Genomic DNA, 21,341 nt, shown 5'->3' on the forward strand with positions numbered 1-21,341 from the left:
GACCATGTTCGGAACATCAGGCTGAAAATACACATTTGAGAAAAGAAAAACAAAGTTGGCACCCAGATGTGATAGCTAGGCTCTACATCACCTGCTCACCAACCACCACAACTTATTTCAAAATTTGAAGCAATTTACACATACCCCATCACCACCCACATCACCACAAACACGGCCCTCCCTGCTATCCCCTCTCCCCACGACCAGACCTCAAAAGCAAAATAACACTATAAATTTTAAGGGAAAATCTCCTTTTGATTTGGTTTCAAAATGGCAAAGGACAACTGCTATTGCTCCCTGACTAAGACAGACCCCAAATTTTCCATTAGTCCTGAGAAATAAAAGGTTACTCCCTTAATCGGATTTGGAACGAGTAAATGAGGTGCTCTGACATAATGGTAATTTATTTCCTTCGCTTCGCATGGCAAAATTATAGGGTATAGCCATTGAGTAATTGAATCAACAGTTAGTACATTTGATCCACACGAAAAAGCACAGAATGAAAAGCCAGTCACATATGCCAACTGTGGGGAAGAGTCTAAAAAGGTTTTAGAAAACAGGCAGCCCTCCTGGAAATATTCATTGACTACTAAGCTAAGATACAAAATAGGATTTGTGACTAGGGAAATGTCTCCTTAATAAAGAGACAGATTAAGATGCAGGAACAAAGGAACTTTTTGTAAAAGTTATCAGAAAATGTGGGACATTTGATTACAAATGACCTTTTTATCTCTCTCATTTAATGAGCCCCGATTATTTTCTAGCTTGTTCTAAATACATTATTGCTGGTCCTTTTTCACCACCTATGAGCATAAATTTAATAATTTCATTTCGCAGCTGAGAACCTCAGGCATGGAAATAACACGGTTAAATACCAGTAACTTGCCTATTTCCATATGTAGAGGCTTTGCTAGCATGCCACCCGGTGTGTCACCCCATTTAGTCTGATTTTCTAATAACCATGACACACTTGGGCTTCTGCCACTCACTACTAGTCAAGCTGCTTATACATTTCCTTCCATGTAAGTGGATACCCCTTATCTTTAGAAGCTCCAAAATGAAAACAAGACTCACACATTCATTATTAGAAGAGAGCTTACATATACTGTTATAGCTATCTGAAGAATATTGGGTACATTTTAAAAAAGATACGTTCACAGGGAAGTTTAATGAAACTGCAAACCTTACACGTGACAAAGTAGCACTGTAGTACTGTCGTTCTGTTGTTCTCGATTTGCTGGAGCGGGCACCAGTAATGCCTCCATTGTGAGACTTGTTACTTTTTTTTGGCATATTGGATACGCCACGGGTAGCTTGCCAGGCTCTGCCGTGTGGGCGGGATACTCTCGGTAGCTTGCCAGGCTTTCCGAGAGGGATGGAGGAATCAAACACGGGTTGGCCACATGCAAAACAAATGCCCTACCCACGGTGCTATTGCTCGATTCCTCTGTCACTCTCAGAGAGTCCAGCAAGCTACCAAGAGTATCCCACCCTCACAGCAGAGCCTGGAAGCTACCTGTGGTATATTTGATATGCCAAAAACAGTAACAAGTCTCACAATGGAGACATTACTGGTGCCTGCTCGAGCAAAATCCATGAACAATGGGACGACAGTGCTACAACAGTGCTAAGTGGAAAAGTAGAATGGAAAATGTCATATATATAGATATCTTGAAAATGTGTTGTCATCAAAAAAAAGGGCGAAATAAAATGCTAAATGTTTTTTAAAGAATGAATATTCTTGAGAGCAGGAGTCTCGAACTTCTCTAGATCTACCTAGGTGAAGAAATCCTCAAAGATGAAACTTCAATTTCACTACCTGCAAAAGTATTCAATGCTTTTTGGGTAAAAAAAGACCCAACATTGAGCCAGAGCAATAGTACAGTGGGTAGGGAGTTTGCCTTACATGTGGTTGACCTGGGTTTGATCCCTGGCATCCCATATGGTCCCCCAAGCACCGCCAGGAGTAATTCCTGAGTGCAGAGCCAGGAGTAAACCCTGAGCATTGCTGGGTGTGACCCAAAAAGAAAAAAAAAAACACCCACAAAAAAAAAAAACAACCCACCATAAACAAGATTCTTAGAAGACCTTAAAAATAAGATGATTCTTTCAGCAAAATCACCTTTGGTCTTGTGAAATTATTGGTTTCTGCTATGGACAACAAAGTCAAAATATCGGCCAGTTACCTGGAAAATTTTTGGTTCCTAAGAAGTGCATTTAAAGTTGCTCCTTGGTGGGGTTGGAGCAATAGTATAGCAGGTAGAGCCTTATATGCAGCCAAGCCAGGTTGGCTCCCTGGCATCTCATATATGTTCTCTAAGCACTACCAGGAATAAATTACTGAGTGCAGAGGCAATAGTAACCTCTAGGCATCGTTCATGAGCCCCACGAAAATTAAGTTCTCCTTGAGCATAGCCAGGAGTGATCTCTTAGCAGAGCCGGGATGGATAAAATAGAAGAAAACAAACATTAAAACAAAATCCAGAACACTACTGGATGAAGACAGCAAACAGATGGCACAGATGAACGGTCAGCATGGAGCGCTACAGAGGACGGCCAGAGGGGAGTCCCTCAGCAGGGGGGATGGAGGCACCACACTTGGTAAACGGTGCACACCAGTTCAGTTACAGTGGTTCCAGCAGACAAAGAGAAGATGGAAACTACCTGGTGACTTCTCTCTCCAAAGTCTCGATGGGTTTGAGATCTGCTTTGCAGTTTTCCTTCTTTTCAAAATTTTTTTCCTCCTCCTGACCTTTGGGCACTGGAATGGTGTGGTGACCTTGTCACCACCATCGATCGATGTCATTCTAGGTTGTCATGTGGTCAGCTATTTATATGTGTGTGTGTGTGTGTGTGTGTGTGTGTGTGTGTGAGTGAGAGAGAGAGAGAGAGAGAGAGAGAGAGAGAGAGATAGGGAAACATTCTTTTGGATAAAAAATTCTCAAAGATAAAGTTGCTCCAAGAGGCAAGAGAATGACAGTGGAGATGGATGCTCACGCCACCTTTCAAGAAGAAATGCCTAATATTTATCAGCTCTGAGAGCACCAGCAAAACCTGCAGTGTGATTGGTCCTCAGGGCTGATGCAGCTGCTCTCTCAGCCCCATCAGCTGCAGTTCTTGAAACAGGGCTTTTTTCTTTTTTAAACTTAAAAGTTGTTAATGATTGAGTTTCAGTCACACAATGTTCCAACACCTGTCCCTGTCCCTTCACCACTGCACATTTCCAGCAACTACTGTCCCCAGTTTCCCTCCTGCCTGTCCCTGCCCCCCTCCTTCCCCAGGCCAGCCTCTATGGCAGATACTTTTCTTCTCTCTCTCCCCTCTTTCCTCTCTTCTCTCTCTCTCTCTCTCTCTCTCTCTCTCTCTCTCTCTCTCTCTCTCTCTCTCTCTCCCTCTCATGTTTTGATCTTATGCAGCAAATTCCAAACCTACAGTAGCTCTATATACACAAAATGTGCTCACCTGCAAGTTACATCACCTTCCTCTTCTACACAGCATGTATGCTAGTATCTACTTCAATAACAGAATGTATGAGAATCAGACTAACTTATACTCTCTTGGGACAGAGACTTCATTTAATTCAGATTATACTGTATGTGTCATGATCCTTGCTTCTACCATCGCCGTTCTTTCTGCTTTAAACTAGTCACCTAATAGGACATATGGAGGTTGCCATTGGGGGGCCTCTCCCCCCAATGATGTTGGGTTAATCTGGCTCGCAGTTCAATGTGAGAGCCTGAGGACGGGTTGCTGTTCAGGCCTGGCAGTACCAGGGATTACCCAGGCAACCCCGCTACGAACTCCCTAGCCTATATAGGTTCTCTTAAGTAAATGAAAGTCATGATGATAATTTGAGTTGAAAAGAGAGAATAGGAGGTCAGACACTTGCCTCGCATGTAGCTCTGGCAGCTGTGACCCTGGCTCAAACTCCCAGCACCACGTATGGCCCCCACAAGTACCATGGGGGAGGGGGGGAGGCATTTCTGAGTACAGAAGTAGGAATAGCTCCTGAGCACTACTGGGTGTGGCCCAAATTGCCCCCTCTCCCCCCATTCCCGCCCTTAAAAAGAAACAAAATTATGTCAGTTTGGCTTTAAGATTCCCTCCCTATAATAAGTATTTTTGATAATATTTTTGAATTCTCTTTTGCCTCACAAATTATATAATTCTACTGCTAAAACCTTTTGCCTACTCCTGAAATGGCACAAACATGGACACAAGGAACAGTCAAGAGTCCACATCTTACAGAACAAAAGAGGAAAAGGAACAAGGAAATGTGTGAAAGTGATTCTAGAGTGGCATTCACACTTTTACTCATAAAACTCCTTTTTGAAAAGGAAGACTCATGACTTACAAAGGGCGCATTGCTAGATCAGCATCTATCCAACAGGTATATATGTGAACAGAAGATTGTATTTCATTTGGAAACCTTAACTGGCAGAAATTCTACCTTGATGGCAGAGAAGCCAAGAGAAGAATTGCTGCAGCACTGATAAATACATTTTCACAAAATCAGAGGGCAGTGGACGAGCAGGAAAGCACAGCTTCTCAGAACACTTGGTCCAAATTTCAAGAGGAAAATGCATTTTTTTACCATCTTCCTGCAGTTAGCTAACAAAAGGGGCAGGCTTATTAACCTGCTATTAACAAAATGGTTAATGCTTCCTTGAATACAATATACCATTATTTTCCCAAAGATAGTGATGAATGGTATAGCAGAAAACAACAACAGAATAGAATAATAACAACCACTAGGCAAATGAAAATGGTAGTAATAGAATTAACATGTCAAACATATACACACATTACTGTCTCTTTTGAAGTAGTTCATTTGGAAAGGCAATTTTAATATATCAACATTTATTAGAATTCCTATGTTAGACCTTCACAACTTATAAAAAATATTTTTGATGGTAAGCTCAATTCTGTTCAATAAAACTCCATGCACTATGCATGGTGCATTATTACATGATACAGAAGAGTCCTGGCCTTTAAGAAATTTATAACCTATTATGAGGAATATGGCTCAATGCTAGGGTCTTGCATGTGTGAGACCCCGGATCCTCAGGATCATAGGAACTCTCAGGACAGCCATACATGGTCCTGGTGGCCCCCACAACAACAGTGACTCCCCCAAAGAGAAGAAACAGAAGTCACAATCTAGAAGTCCTGGATGTGTGCAACAGAACATTTAATCACACTGTCAACTTCTGTTTTGAATATATTTAGATTCTTACATTTTATTTACACACTCACCTGTTTTACTCTGAAACTAGGAACCGTATCAATTATCTTTGCATCATTTCTACAAAAATGACCAGCAGTTGTCTACACACAGTGCATATTTAACAAATGCTGATTTAGGCAGAAAATGTTATTAATATATTTAATACTCACATTATGCTCAGCAAAATTCATTATAAAGCAAGTTTGCCTTGAGCCTATCCAAGGGCACTGTATCATTGCATTAGCTAAACAATCTTTCCTAAGCTAGTTCTGAGGTCAGCGATACTCCGGGAGTTTGAAGTTCTGAAGTATAAAAGGAACAACAGAAGCCCAGTTCACTCCCAATCACTATTTACATATTATATATCAAAATAGCAAGGTACATAAAACATTTACATTACTATTGATTTCATAAAAAGTATCCTCTCCTTCAAGGATTAATTGAGTCTATAGTGGATGATCTTGCAAAGATTGGTGGTAGTAGTAATTTTTACACCAAAAAAAGTCACAGAGAGAGCTCAACGGGCTGGAGTTCTTGCTTTGCAGGCCAGATGCTTGGATTGGTGCCCTACCACTGCCAGGAGCAATCCTGAGCACTGAGCTGAGAGTAGCCCCTATGAACTGGTGGGGATCCCCCCAAACTTATAACCCATAAATACTATCAACCATAACTGTCATATTCCCCAAAACTAATGACCCATAAATACTAACTAAACTATAGTTAACGTTAAGCATAAAACAAAGACTACTTGTTAAATACTTGTTAAAGGGGGGAAAATTACCTTGTCTATTAACCAGGCAAGCTTCTGTTTTCTCTCACGTCCCCAGGTGACTGTGAAGCCACCGTGGGGAGTCAGATGGTAAGTGATATGCTGAGTTCATTATTTCAGTTTCCCAGTAGTACGAGCACTCTCAAAGTTGTCGCTATCATTAACCCCGGGTAATCCCACACAGAAGCATTTAGCTTATTGAATTTAGATTGTAAGTGTCTTTAATCCTGGTAATGACAGAATAAAGATGGTTAGCATGAAAACACACCTGGCTGATTAGACAACAGAATGGGCAGACAGCAAAGTTTCTAATTGCTTATCAAGTTTTCCCCGTTTTCCCCTAGCAGTGCCAGTGATGAAAGCTGGGACCTAAGACACATAAGGCAAATGAGCATCACAGCACCACAGGCCCATCCCGCCCAGCACTGACAAAAAAAAAAAAAAAAAAAGACAACTTGTAGGTCATCCTGCTATGGTGCTTGGAAATAACAGTTTAGAAATGGAAATTCAAGGGGCCGGAGCAATAGCACAGCGGGTAGGGCGTTTGCCTTGCACGCGGCCGACCCGGGTTCGATCCCCGGCATCCCATATGGTCCCCCAAGCACCGCCAGGAGTAATTCCTGAGTGCAAAGTCAGGAGTAACCCCTGAGCATAGCTGGGTGTGACCCAAAAAGCAAAAAAAAAAAAAAAAATAGAAATGGAAATTCAAGCCACCAAACAGTTTTAGCTTTCCAGCTCCTGGGCATGGGGGGGTGTGATACCTCCAAATTTCATAGTACTGTCAGCCCTGTAGGACTGCTACAGAACACCTGATGGGAAGGTCATGTAGAAGCCCACCAAGCTCAATGAGCAGAAACAGTAACACAGAAGGCTCAGCTAGCACCAACCCGCCCAGTAAATCCTCAATGACTTTAGTCATGCCTTTGTGAAGCATAAGAACAATGATCACAAACTGTCTTTTACTGATCTACTTTTTAATAATTCCATCTGCCTCTGAGTTGTAACAAGCAATACTATGTACATTTATATCATGCTAAGGGGACATACGGGGGGGGGGGGGGCGGCTGGAGACAATGATGGAAGGAAGGTGACACTGGTGGTAGGACTGGTGTTGAAACACTGGATGCCCAGACAACTGTATTATGAACAACGTGGTAAATGATAGTGCTATAAAAATAAGAAGAAAAAAATAAAAGAAGAGTTCACTGACAGTTGCAAAAAAAAAAAAAAATAGTGACTGGGCCCAGAGCAAAAGTACAGCGGTAGGGCAACTGCCTTGCACGCAGCCAACCTGGGTTTGATCCCCAGCACCCGAGATGGTCCATCAGGCACTGCCAGGAGTAATTTCTAAGTACAGAGCCAAAAGTAACCCCTAAGCATTGCCGGGTGGGACCCAAAAAGAAAAAATAAAAAAGTACTGACTAATAAAATACCATCTATAGCAGGCAGTAATATTTCAAGTGAAAGTAAAAATGAAACTATAAATCCAGGTGACCATGCTCCCTTGAACAGAAGAAGCCATTTACTTCATGCTGTATGAGGAACTGAACATGGGCTTCCGCGTGCAAAGCAAGAACTCCAGTCCCTTAAGCCATCTCCCCAGATCCTTAAAGCCCTTCTGCTTTGGAGAGTAGGGTGGAATTTGGGCCCCACTCGACTACAATCAGGCCTTACTACTAGTTCTGTGCTCAGGGATCACTCTTACAGGTACTCCGGGGACCATATGTGGCACCAGGTTTGGCCAAGTACAAGGCAATTGCCTTAATGCCTGTATAATCTCTCTGGTCCTCCTGAAACTCTTATTAGTAACTATTTAGGACTCAATCGTAGCTGGCACAGAAGGAACAGCCAGCTTCAGCAGAGAGGATGCAAACCCAAAACACTGCACTTCTACAGACCAGTCCCCTGTTGACCCACAGATAGCCACCAGCTATGTGTGGCCATTGAGGGCCAAACTAAGATGAACTCAAATTTAGCACTCAGTCTTCTCAGTTGCACTAATCATATTTCAGGTGCTTATACAGACCAGTGGTCCTTGTACTGGGCGTTGCAGAACAAACCACATGATTCCATGAGCACAGCCAGGAGCAACCCTGCAAACACTGAGGCAGGGATAGGCCCTGAGCACTGACGGGTGTGGCCCAAATCCCTCTTACACACACACACACACACACACACACACACACACACACACACACACCTGAAAAGAAATGAGACTTGGGGCTAAAGAGATCATCAAGAGTTTTGGGGACTCCTAAGCACCACTTAAAAAAACAGAACGAACAAGGAAAAAAGAGAACGAACAAAGAAAAAAGAAGAATTCAGAATCAAAGTCAATGACCTCTGCTGGTGTCACTTGTTTTTTAGTTTGTTCTTGTTCTGCAGCCAGAGCCAGCAGTGCCGGGGGTGGCAAGGTAGGGGGGTTACTCCCAGTTCTGTGCTCAGGAGATGCTCCTAGTGTTGTTTGGGGACCTAACCTGGGATCCCCAATTCCACACGGGAAGCATGTGCTCTGAGCTATCGCTCCAACCCTGATTCATCAAGAACCTTTAGAGATATGCAAGTTTATTTCACGGAATATTTCCATGAGAGGCATTTGAAGATACACTATCTGGGTATCTGTATCACCACAGAATTTTTTTTTCTCTCAATTTTTATCTTCCATTTTTTCCTCTTTTGATATGGGGAAGAATAGAAAAAAACAGTAGGGACTCTCCAAAAGTAGCAAAAACTGCCAAAACTATAATTGATTTTTTAAAAGCACCTACATTTATCACTCCTCTTTAAATAAAATAAAAGAATAAGGTTACTTAAAAAGACCAAAACCAAAAGCCAGAAGAAAGACAAGGAAGAGGTATTAGCAAGAAAATTACTAAAACCAAAATGGTTGACTTTTTAAAATAATTGTTCCAGTTATTTTTTTAAGTGCCCCAAATCAATACCACTATTTAAAAAATACTGTAAGCACAGTTCAATAAATCCACATTAAAGCTACCAACTTCTAGGAGGTCAAAGAGTTTGCTAGTTTGCTATAGGAAGTACCGAATTTTCACCAAGAGTCCACTTTGTTTCAACCTCTAATCAATGTGCAAATAAACAAATCACTATAGTCCCCTTTCATTCCCAACATTGTTTGCTTCTTGAGGTCATTTGGTCTTCAGAAACTATGTCTGGGAGTAAAATAAAAGTCAACTTCAGAAATAAGATTTTACTTACGTGAACAGTGCTGGAGTCAAAAATATACTTTTAGATTTAAAAGATGGTTTCAATTACACTTAATGAAATTAAATCATTCAAGCAGCGGAAAAGAGAAAGCCAGCAGTCGTCAGACACTCATCTGAGCACTGCTTAAATATTTGCTCGCTACTTTGCTATGCTCTCTATACCTCACTGAGGAAAATTTGATATCCGAGGGACAGAGTCATGTGGATGCAGGCTAAAATTTAATTAGCACACAGAAACACAGCAACCAACAATCTGCTGAAGAGAACAGCTTCTGAATTGGGGGGATGGGAGTTCCAAGAACTGGGATACAGGCAAACACATGAAAAAGGTGAGTCTAAAGCCTTTATGTAAAAATGCATACTGGGGGTATCTGACTATGGTGGACAGCTCCTGAGAGGGTTCTGGAAAAGTGCTGACGGTGCTGCAATATTAGGGGACTCAAGAAGCCCATTTATCACCAAGCTAGCACAGCACAGGGACTGGAACTCCCGGGCCATCCCTGCACCTTACAACTTCTCTACAGGATGCAAAGAGGCAGCAGTCCATCCCGTAATGAAAGCCTCCTGGTTCTCTTCGTGCGCCCAGCTCTGCTTCCCTACACACGCCCTGTTTTCCTTCTCTTCTGGCTCTCCACATTTCAGTTTAGAAAAGGAAGTAACATTTTCCCCTCTGACCCTGAAAAGTTGCACTCTTCGGTCATTTTCCCTAACTCCACTCTTTCAGGGGAAAGAGTACGCGCATTTGTCAAACAGAAATCATCCCCCCACACACAGGGGAAGCGAGGCAATGCTTGAATAAACCTTGATCACTTGTATTTTCTCCTCCCGTGGAGGACAGTCTTAGGGAGCTGTTTAAGACAGCGTGAAAAAACCTGGCACTCTCTGTCACATTAAACTGAGCAGAAACACACATCTGCAGAATCTGTCCCCGGCTATTCATATACACTCTCACGGAGCACGTAAGTACTCACAGCAAACTGTGCTAGGAGCTCACGGGCGCTCCACACAGCGCACACCACGCACAGGCTTCCCAAAATGTGCCAGAGGCAGCCTGGGAAAAGGGCTGGCCGAGGTGCCAGCCCCAGGGTAGGGCTACTGCATACCTTTCGGTCCTCTGGAATGTCCATTCTTTTGCTGTTCATCTTCCTCAGTGATGGTGAATAAACCAAGGAGAATTGGCCTCGCGTTAGTCTTCTTCAGCCTCTCTTGCCGGAGAGCTGTGGCTGATCCAGGCATACCGCGGCGACTTTATTTTTTTTTTAATTATTGCAATATTAAAAATATATGCTTATGTAATTGCAGCTCCCAGGAAGCTGCTAGTTCCTAGGCTGCCGGTTCATTTGAGCACTTGTAATAGATCCCCTATGGGTAAACAGTGTGCAAACAGCTGACAGATACTACCAGCCTCTTGGCAACTGAAGCCCTGCAGTTCCCCTCACCTAGCAGCAACGCTCCCCCCCACACTTTAAGCCCCCTCCCACTTACTCTCCACAGATATGTGCGGGGGAGGTGGGGGGGCAAGCAAGTGTGGGCGCGCGCACGCACACACACACACACACACACACGGGTGCAAACATACACACGAGTTCCAGAAACGCCCGACTGAAGGCTCTGCTGTCTCTGTCCACTGCCTAACCTGTGCCGCTGCGGCCCCTGCCCCCAGTCTTCCTCCTGCTACGGCACAGTGAAATATTCAGCACCCAGCACGTTGGAGAAAACAGGCGCCGGTGCCATCAGCAGTTGTCCTGACAACCCTGCCATTCCCCAGTCAAGGAGGGCTGGGAGCCATCTCCAAGGCGGAGCGGAGCAGCCGGCAGGGCGCTGTCCTGGGAACCCGCGGCAGAGGTTACGGTGGGAGGCGAGCGGGCAGCCCGGCGCGGGGCAGCTCCCTCTTGCTCTGAGCCGCGGGAGCTGCAGGGCGGGAGGAGGAATGTGGGTTTGCTTGCACAGGCGGCAGCCGACTCTCTCTAGGGAGAAAGGGGGCTCAAGGCAAGGAGGCTCTTTTTTTTTTTTCTCTTTTTCCTTTCTGAGGCCAGGTTTTCTATGGCAACAATATTTGCAGGTTGCTGGACGCAGCGAGGGCTGGCAGCCCTCCCCCACTCTCCGCTTTGCAGGATTTGCGGGAACACATCCCGGACATGCTTGCGCCCCCGGAGCCTGGAAACACACACTGGGCAGGACTGCCATGTACCGGAGACCCTCCAGGTGAAGACAGGAGACTGGGAGAGCTGCGGCTGCCTTCAGATACCCAACTGGGAAGAAGCCCTTCTGAAAGGCAAAAAGTTGCAAGGCAAAAAAGACATGACCTTCCATCAAAGTGGGGGAAAGAAAATACAAACTGCCGGTAAACTGGTCAACTCCAGTCTCCGTGCTCAGGACAGCTCGCTACAGCAGAGCTGAGCCATTCTCCACTCTTGACCCAATTTTAGTGTTTTTTTTTTTTTTGGGGGGGGGGGTACTGTTTTCTACAAAGCACACATGCACGTGATTATAGTTTCCTCCCGAAATAAGCTTTCTCACTTGAAGGCTGTTTCCAGACTGCCTGCGATTTTTGATGCATGCAAAAATAAGCACAACAATTGCCAATTAAAAATGTCAACTTCCCAATTAAGATGTGTGTATAACCTTCTAATCAAAATTTAGTCAAATGCAACCCTTTTGCCCCCAGACTACCTCTCTATTTTGCAAAACTACTTGAAAAGGGGAGCTTAGAGACTTACAGGCAAGTGAAATATACTCTCTAAATCTTTTGTGGGGGTGAGTCAGTTCAAACATTTCATTTAACTCCTTTTGATGCTTCTCACAGTGACTTGGGGTGATGACATCATTTACCTTATAGGATTAGGGGCAAGGGTAAAATAAGTGTAGTGTTTGCAAAAAGAAGTGTTTGATAAATATCAGCTGCTTTGATTATATTTCAGAAAGCATTTGTTGTAACTAGTCCACTGTTGCCTTGTAACTTTTTTTTTTAAATGTAGGAGTACTGCTATTTATTCAGCCACTGATTAAGCTGTAACTATTTTCAAGGTGTCCTCAAGGAATGGTTCTAGCTTTTTTTTTTTTTTTAATCTATTCAAACTACCTAGTCTCATGCTGGAAATGTACTAAATGGCCAGTAAATCCATGCTAAAAAAAAAGAAAAAAGAAATCTTCAGAAATCACTCTCTCCAAAGGCTGGGGGAAGGGAGGGATTTAATTAACATGGGTTTAAATCTTCGGCTTGGAAAAATGCAAAAAATTTTCAGATATGGAGTTCATTTATAAACATGTTAATAAGTTTGATAGGTATTTGGAATGAAACAGAGATCTTGAGCTAAGTGGGGCTAAAAACACCTGAATCAGCCTTGTTATATACGCAGGGAGACAAAGATGCAGGAAAGTGAAATTCCTCTACAAGTAAACTGTTACAGGCAGCTGATCTACAACTAAAACCATCTCCCACCTCCTTCTTCCTATGAAAATTATTTGCCCTCTAAGGTTTAAAATCTTGGATTTTAATCTCCAACTTTTTATAGAGATGGCAAGAGATGGAGAGGGAGGGTAGAGATGAGCCATGCCTGGAATATTCAAGATTTTAAGAAACAATAAAAACAAACTGGGGCTTCCATAATGTAATTAGTTTCCATAACGTTCTATTTGGTAATCTTTCTAAATGAATGAGGAGTTATAAGGATTGGAGTGACAGCACAGCAGATAGGGTACTTGCCTTGCATATGTCTGACCCAGGTTCAAACCCCAGCACCCCAAATGCTCCCCGCACCCCTAGTTTCAGCAGTGATCCCTTAGCACAAAGCCCTGGTCATACCAGGTGTGGCTCAAAAACAAAAAACGGGTGATTTATTTCCTATTTCTTTAATGAGACGATCAATAGACGCAGGCTGCTCTCATACATGCAAATATTTGTGAAATATAATGATTTTCAAATCCACTTTATTTTCTCCTACTTCTCAAGAATCAAGTTAGTACATAAAATAGCAAAAGATACACAAGTACATATATATACTTGTATAAATATATTTTATATATATATATAAAAACTGTAGCTGAAGCTACAGTTTGACAGATAAAACAAAAATCTATGCTGATCAGGCAACAACTTTTACTGGGAAATGTTCCTGACCCAAAATAAAGCTAACAGCTTCTGACTGACTTTCACTGACTTTCGCTGAAAGAGGTAAAGCTTAAGAAAAAAAGGATCTTTCCCTCCACTTTCCTAACAAAAATCAGATGGAAATATTATGAGGTGTTGTGAAAGGAAAATGAAAAATCTTTATAAATGGCCTTTCTCTCTCTCTCTTTCTTTCTATCGTTCTTTCTTTTTTTCTTTCTTTTTTAGGATTAGAGAGAAAGGCATTACAGTGAATTGAAGAGATGGCTGTCTTTCCTGTTGTAGAAACCTGGGAATGTTATCTAATCTCTTTAAATACCTGTTTGGTCCTGTGATTTCAATGGGCATAAATATAGTATCTACTTGATAGGGTTGTAGAGGATTAAAATAACTGATTTATGCCAAGCACTGAGCATAGTCTCTAGCCTATTAGACACTAAGATGTGAATTGGAGTAGAGCACCTTTTTTTTTTTTTTTACAGAAAACATAGCCATATCAGGCACATAAATAACTGGAAATGATTTTTTTTTAACTTCCTAATCCACTTTTACCCACCCACTGCTTCTAGCCCACCTTCCACTTCACCTCCAGGAAAGGTTCTCTGCATTCAGGAGTTTAGTTTTGGATTCCAAAAATGAGAACAATCATACAGGATGTCTTTCTCATCTTTAATTTATCCATGCTACCCATCCTTAAAAATCAAGAGCTCATTTTTTAAATGACTGAATATCCCATTGTATTATAGCAATCACACATCCATTATATTACTAATACATACAAATAATATTCCATTTGCAAGTATGTATGTGCATCCTTATATGTGCATAGAAGCATGCATATAAGCACATACACACATAGAAGCCGCAGTTTGAAAAGTGAAGTGAGAGTGGAAAATCAAGTATCTTCTGCAGAAAATGTACATTCCATAACTTTCAAGGGTGGGGTGGACTCAAATATTTTATAGGAGAAATATAAAGGCAAAGCTACCTTGAATTAAGATTACCCATTTCACAAAGGAGCACTTTCTCTCTCTCTCTCTCTCTCTCTCTCTCAAAAAAAAAAAAAAAACCCTTTGAGGTGCTGGAATGATCGTATAGCAAATAAGGCTTTTGCCTAGCATGTGGCTGACTCACGTTCAATCCCCAGCATTCCATATGGCCCCAAGCACCACAGGAGTAATTTCTGAGTGAGGAGCCAGGAGTACTCACCCCTGAGTGTCACCAGGTGTGGCCCCCCAAAACCAAAAACAAACAAGAAACCTTTGAGGTTTGAGGCTGCACCCAAGAAATCCAGCAGAGTAAAGGTACCAATGAAGGGAAGAACTCACAGGGCCAGACTGAGCTCCAGCTACCCTGCTGAGCACACTGATGTCCTTCCTTGTGTTAACCTCGGTGGATTATCTCTCGATGGCAAAAACGGGATTCTTCATGCTCCAGTATGACAGGTCTAATGGAAGATTTTTATTTGTCTCAAAATGTGCAAAATCATCAAAATGGCTTTTATTTTTCTTTCAAGAATACAAATCAGGCTCCACACCAATTGCGGGAGGAAATGAGGACTTAACCCACAGAGTCCAAAAGCCGTCAGGCTCATCCAATCCAGAGAGGCAGAGTGAAGGAGAGGAAGGGCCCAGCTGCTGGGAACAAGTCCAGGTTTATGGCATGGACGGCTGCAAGAGAGGCATCATGCATCCCCTTTGTAGTTACAGGCGCCGTGAGAGGAATTATCACCTGGCAGGTTAGGTGACTGAGCCCCAGAGAGGTTCGAGTCACAAGGTGCACAGTTAAATCCCTCATTTGGGATTAAGTCCAATCCATGCTGCAAAGGCATGAAGTGTTTGTCTTGCTTTCTGGTAACTCCTGACTCCAGCACCACCTGGCTGCACCCCAGTCACAGCTGTGGCCGTTACTGGGATGCAAACAGCCCAAGTTCAAACCATCATTATAAAGAAGGACTGTTTCCCCTTGCTCACGAAGAACACACTGTTTGCCGCTTCACACACAGACAGTTGAGATTAGTTTCCCAAATGCTCCACCCAGTCTTTTATGAACACACGGAGGCCAGTGCGAATTGACCCCTGTAAGAGTCTCAAGCTTATAGCCTTCTTTTTACTCTCAGACACAAGTCAAAATATAGAAAGAGGGGTGGCGAGACCTTAAATTAAATATCCACCCCAAGTAAATGACTGCTTCTCTAAACGCTTGAGTTCTTCGGCAGCACTAATAAACGTTTTCAGTTGGATGTGGCACAACTCTCGTCACCTACAGCTACAGAACCCGCTGGGAACTGGCGCATGGAGATTTCCAAGAGTCCATTTGTTTTGCACAAGTTCCGTTTAAATTGTTCCAACAATAAGTGATGTATTAATGGAGACTTTGTACAAACTTGAAAGAAATAAGACACTGCTTAGGATAAGGGGGTAAATTTTGCTGGCTTTATGCAGAGGGAAAAAAAGGTGTTTTGGGGTTTTTTTGTTTTTTTTTTGGTAGAGTCATAAAATGCACTCAGGATTACGCGTGAAAATGGTATCACTACCGGACTATAAACAAAGACAGGCCTCCAGACACTTAAGCAACACTGTTTCCACTCCACCGCACACCTCCGGCACTGCTCCCTTAGCACACTCATGCCTGTCCTCTCACCGCCTGACATCTCTGGCCTAGTTCCAACTGCAGCATGAAACAGGAGCTGACCCGGCAGGTATCTATCTGGGATGTGAGCTCAGACTTGGGCCTCACTGTTGCAATGTCAAAGAAGAGTCTTTGACACAAGACACTTGCATGCACACACACACACACACACACACACACACACACACACACACACACACACACACACACACACACACACCCTCTGATTTCTGTTAGTTTTATGCTCCTGGAGCTGTTCTTTGGTGACCATAAAATCTGACAATAGCAGAGCCCAGAATGTCCCGGGGAAAACTTTTGCAAAGAGAAACCTGCTTGACCCTTGAGGAGGAAGCTACCGAGCCAGCGTTTTCTTTCTAAAGGCCTGGTGAGCTTTTCATAAACGCCACTGAGGCGGGGAAAGAGCCGGATCTGTGTGATTCAAGTACAGTAGTTGAAAACAGAAATTATTACTTTGGGACTGACTGACCGGTGACCGGGAAATTACAGGTTCCGTATGCAGAGGCCTTCAGTGGGGCCCACGAATACTAAAGTGTTTCCACATTTCTAGATCAGAGATGATTCCTCAGTTACTGGACTTCAGTAATACTCTGGGTTGCTCCTCTGCCATCACCATGCTACAAGCCTCCTTCTTCCCCTCCACATGACAGTTGTCTAGAATGATGCCATTATGGCTGATTTCTGCGGTAAAATGACCCAGCAGACGTTCTGCCATCTTGCAGCATGCCCCTGAGTTCCCAGAGAAGCAGCACACAAAGAAACTGCACAAAGACAGGCCCCTTTGAAAGAACGAGAAAAAGACAGGTCTGCTTTGATCTTCATTTTACCACCTTTTGTTAACAGGCACATCAGGACAACAGTAAATACTGGGAGTGATGTGCCGTCAACCAACTACCAGGTCCCTGCCGTGCCTTTTATAACCTTTCTATAAATCTTCGCTACATGGTGAATCCTTCGTGGTGCCAACAGAGCCCATTTTCCCACGTCTGCTCTGCCATAACAAATGTTGAACCCTGTGGATTCATTTATCTGAATGCTAAGGTGGAGATTCAGCTTTCTCCCAAATCCTTTCTTAAATATTCAGTACTCTTAACTCAGTCAAAAATATAAAATGCCCATCTGAAAGTCGAATCTAGTAACACGTTAGGATGCCTTTACTTTCTCTTGTTTGTCATTCTTAGTGATAATTCCTTAAAAAAAAGCACATTTTGAAACTTCTTGACAGACATTAAAATGTGCTCAGAAATTCTTTTCTTAGAGTTACACAATTATTACATTAGAAATCTGATGTAATCGATTAAAAATGGGGCAAATCAATCAATCAATGGATTTAGGAGCATTCAACATGTGTTCACGATTATGTTTCTAAAAGTTTCCCAACTTACCAGTGGTCTGTTTGCATATCTTTGTTTTATGCTTGAGCAACACCATTAGAAAGCTGTTTTAGGGGCTGGAGAGATAGTAATGGGTAAGGATGAAGTTCAGAGCAATATAATTCAAATCAATAATGAAGAAAAGTTTCAAACACGCCTTAATATCTAAAGGAACTAAAAAACAAACAAAACAGAAACTCAGGAAAACAAAAGAAATAATAACAGAGTGGAAAGAAACGAAATATAAACAAAAAATTATTTTGAACAAAACATTTGTATTTTGATACAATAATAGAAAAAAAAACCACCTGATTCTTTGAAAGAAAATTGATATATTCTTACTGAGGCTCACTAAGGAAATAAGAGAAAACAAAATTAAAAGAAATAGAAAAAAGTGAATAATTATAGATGGAAATTACAAGATGAAATTATAAGATGGAAACACAAAAGATTGTAAGAATATTATAAATATTTATGTGAACACAATCTAAAAAAACTATAAGAAATTGTTAAACTTTTATAATCATGCAACTATACAAGACTGAACCAGAAAGAGCTAAAGCTTAAAATCACAAATACAGAAATCTTCACGGTAATAAAAAATCTCCTCAATAACAAAAGCCTAGAACCATGTGCTTTCTTAGTGAATTCTACCAGACTTTCTAAGATATAGTACCTATCCTTCTCAAACTCTTACAGAAAGAGTTTGAAGTAAGGAGAACACATTTTCTGAGGCAAGTATATCTTAACCTCCAAATCAGAAAGGACAGTATGAGTGCATTGTGTGAACACACAAACACACACACACACACACTCCTGTAGATCAGAATCTCTCATAGGTATACATGCAAAACTTCCTGACAAAATCTTGGCAAACAGAATCAGCAATGAGCACAGAACAGTGGGAAACAATCTAGGAATGCAATGATGGTTCAAAACCAATTCTCATCATGTAAACAAAAGATAAAAACTACATAATCAGGGGCTGGAGCAGGAAGCGTGTTTGCCTTGCACATAGCACCCCTGGTTTGATCCCTGGCACCCTATATGGTCCTCAGAGCCTGCCAGGAGTGATCCCTGAGCACAGAGAGGGGAGTAAGCCCTGAGCACTGGTGGGTGTGGTCGAAAAACATACAAACAATCAAAACCCCCTCAAACTACATAATCATATCAATAGTAACTGAAAAAGGATTTGGTAAGATTTAACACTCCTTTACCAAAATACACACAAAACACTATTGGCAACAGAATGGAGATACCTCAACATAACAAAGGTCATATAAAATAAGGACTATATATCACAGACCCACAGATAACATCATATTCAAAGCACCATTTGGAAAGTTTTCCCTTAAGGTCAGAAACAAGACAAGGATCTCTGCTCTTACCATTATTATTCAACATAGTTTTAGAAGCTCAATACAGAGCAAATTAGGCAAGAAAAGATAAAAATTAAATCTAAATTAGTAAAGGAATAAAAGCTGTTACTCTGAATGAAAGATGATACACACAGAAAACTGTAAAGACTCCAATAACAACAGAAAAACTACTAAAACAATGCATTCAATAACAAATATCCAGAAATAACAGAAATTATAATACAAAAAAAGAAAAAGAACACTCAAAAAAGTTTAGTTGGAAGAAAAGCAGAAACACAAACTAGTGGAATCATAATCCAAATTAAATTCACACATATATGAATATTTAAATTACAACAAAGGAAATAAAACAGAATGAAAAGAGAAAAGCTTCTTCAGCAAATGATGTTGTGAAACTGGGTTATCTACATTAAAAAAAAATGGAATGAAATCACTACCACCATAAATAAAACGTAATTCAAAATGGGTTAAAGACTTGTATGAAAGTTCAGAAACCATAAGATACATAGAAGAAAACATAGATGATACACACTCCTGAACTTCAGCGTCAGAAATGTATGTGGAGACTTAAATAGCTAAGGAAACAAAAGCAAAATAAATAGATCAGATTACATAAAATTTAAAGTCTTTCACACACAAAAACAAAAAGGTAGCCTAGCAACTGAGAAATGATATTTACTCATCATACATCCAATAAAGGATTGCTCTCCAAAATATATGAAAAGCTCATGCAACTCAACTCCAACAACAGCAAAAACACAGCAACAGGAGATAGCTCAAATGGCAGAGCACATGCCCAGCATGTGAACTCAACTCTGGCACTGCACGGTACCCTGAGGAGGTATAATCCTGGTTGGTTCTGATGGTACCTTAGCACAGACAGGCCCAAACAGGTCATTTTCAGTCCAGCACCATTCAGGATGGCCCTATTTTTTTAAATTGGCTGAAGAGATAGTACAGTCAACCCAGATTCAATCCCTGGCATCTCACATGGTTCCCTGAACACTGCCAAGAGTAATTCCTGAGTGCAGAGCCAGGAGTAACCTCCGTGCATTGCCAGGTGTGTGGCCCAAAAGCCAAATAAATAAATTGGGTCAAAGACCTGAATAGCCATTTTCCCAAAGAAGACATAATACAGATAGCCCACAGGCACATGAAAAAAAAATGCTTAACATGACTTATTTTTAAGGAGTATATTTAGAAACACAAAAAAGACCAGGCAAGAATAGCCAAAGCAATTCTGAGAAGGAGCTATAGTAGTCATACTTACCAGAATACTTACTACTTGGCTACAAAAAAATAAAGTTATGTCACTTCAATAACATGGACAGGACTTGAGGTGATTATACTGAATAAAATAAGTCGGGATATGAAAGATCAATTATTTGATTTCATGCAGACGTGGAATATAAATAATCAAACCGTGCTAACTTGAAAAACACAACAAAAGAACTCTTAGGAGGAAGAGGAGTTGTCATCATAACTCGGAAAGATTGTCTGAAAGAGAGCAATTTTCTCTGAAGAAAAGAGACAAGACTCTACAAGGCTAAAATGACTAAATTACAGGGTACCTAAGGAAGGAAGGATTTCTACTTTTGTTTAGTTTGGGAAGCTACAAAAGGACCAGTGACTGAAGTTATTAGAGTCTAGCCAGCTGTGCTCTCCATCACGAAAGACACCCCAGTGTCTGACACTGTGAAGATGGCATAGGACGGCGTCCCACTTTGCTGGACAAGTACAAAGCTAGCATCTCTCCAGAGCCTTTGAGCCCATTACTGACCCAGGAAGCACCAGAGAAAGAGCCTGAGAGTCCCCTCACTGTGACCACTGCTCTGCATTCCAATGTCACGTGGCTTCCTTTTGTTTGTTTGTTTTTATTTATGTTTTGAGGCCACACCCAGCAATGCTCAGGGGCTGACTCCTAGCCCTGCACTCAAGAATTACTCCTGGCAATTTCAGGGGACCATATGGGATGCTGGGCATTGAACCTGGGTCAGCCATGCCCTACCCGCTATCACTCTGGCCTCACTTGACTTCCTTTTGTCAACAATTGTATTGGATGGTTTGACTCTTTGGACTGATGCCCATGGAGGTTTAAGATTAAAAGCGCCGAAACAGGAGCATCTATTAGAGTTCTGGTCTGAAGACAACCACATTAACTTCTATATCCCCATCTTGCAGACGTCTCCCCACTTTCCCATCCACTGAAAACTCACTAAAAACCCATTTTGAGAAACACCCTTACAATAGTGGGGACAAAAGTGAATTATACAGGTTTTTCCAAGTGAGACAGTTTATTCTGGATGGATGCGGATACTATGGCTGCAAGGAGTCCTAAAGCACTGTGTGAAGAGAGATATAAAGAACAGTAAACCAATTCGGCTAACCATTTCATGGGCATTTGAAAAAGAGTGCTCACCTCAGCCTCTAAGCCAGTAATAAAGCGGGAGGTCCACAACGACCTCCACATTCACTGTAGAACATGTGGAGAGTCTGCCCCACGCCCCAAGTTATGTCTATTAAAATTCTCTGAAATTAAAATGAATGTAAATTAACTATAGTTTTATTCTTTAATTTAAGAAGGTTTTAAAATTCTGCTTTCCCCTTAAATG

General features: G+C 41.8%; 1 protein-coding gene across 6 annotated transcripts in view; it reads right to left on the reverse strand.

Annotated features, from left to right (window-relative positions):
- The window catches only part of MAP7 (microtubule associated protein 7), a 174,743-nt gene that overhangs the window by 142,268 nt on the left and 11,134 nt on the right, over positions 1-21,341 (reverse strand). Inside the window, exon 1 of one of the 6 annotated variants that reach the window (XM_055136323.1) lies at positions 10,324-11,581. The exons of 1 other annotated variant lie outside the window; for it this stretch is intronic. In XM_055136323.1, the coding sequence (XP_054992298.1) occupies positions 10,324-10,456 (133 nt within the window). In that variant the 5' untranslated portion in view covers positions 10,457-11,581. Of the gene's footprint in view, positions 1-10,323; positions 11,597-21,341 lie in introns of those variants that run through there. 4 more of the 6 variants (XM_055136324.1, XM_055136322.1, XM_055136327.1 and 1 more) reach the window with 4 other exon arrangements.

Source organism: Sorex araneus, chromosome 4, assembly GCF_027595985.1.
Source record: "Sorex araneus isolate mSorAra2 chromosome 4, mSorAra2.pri, whole genome shotgun sequence".
NCBI lineage: Eukaryota > Metazoa > Chordata > Mammalia > Eulipotyphla > Soricidae > Sorex > Sorex araneus.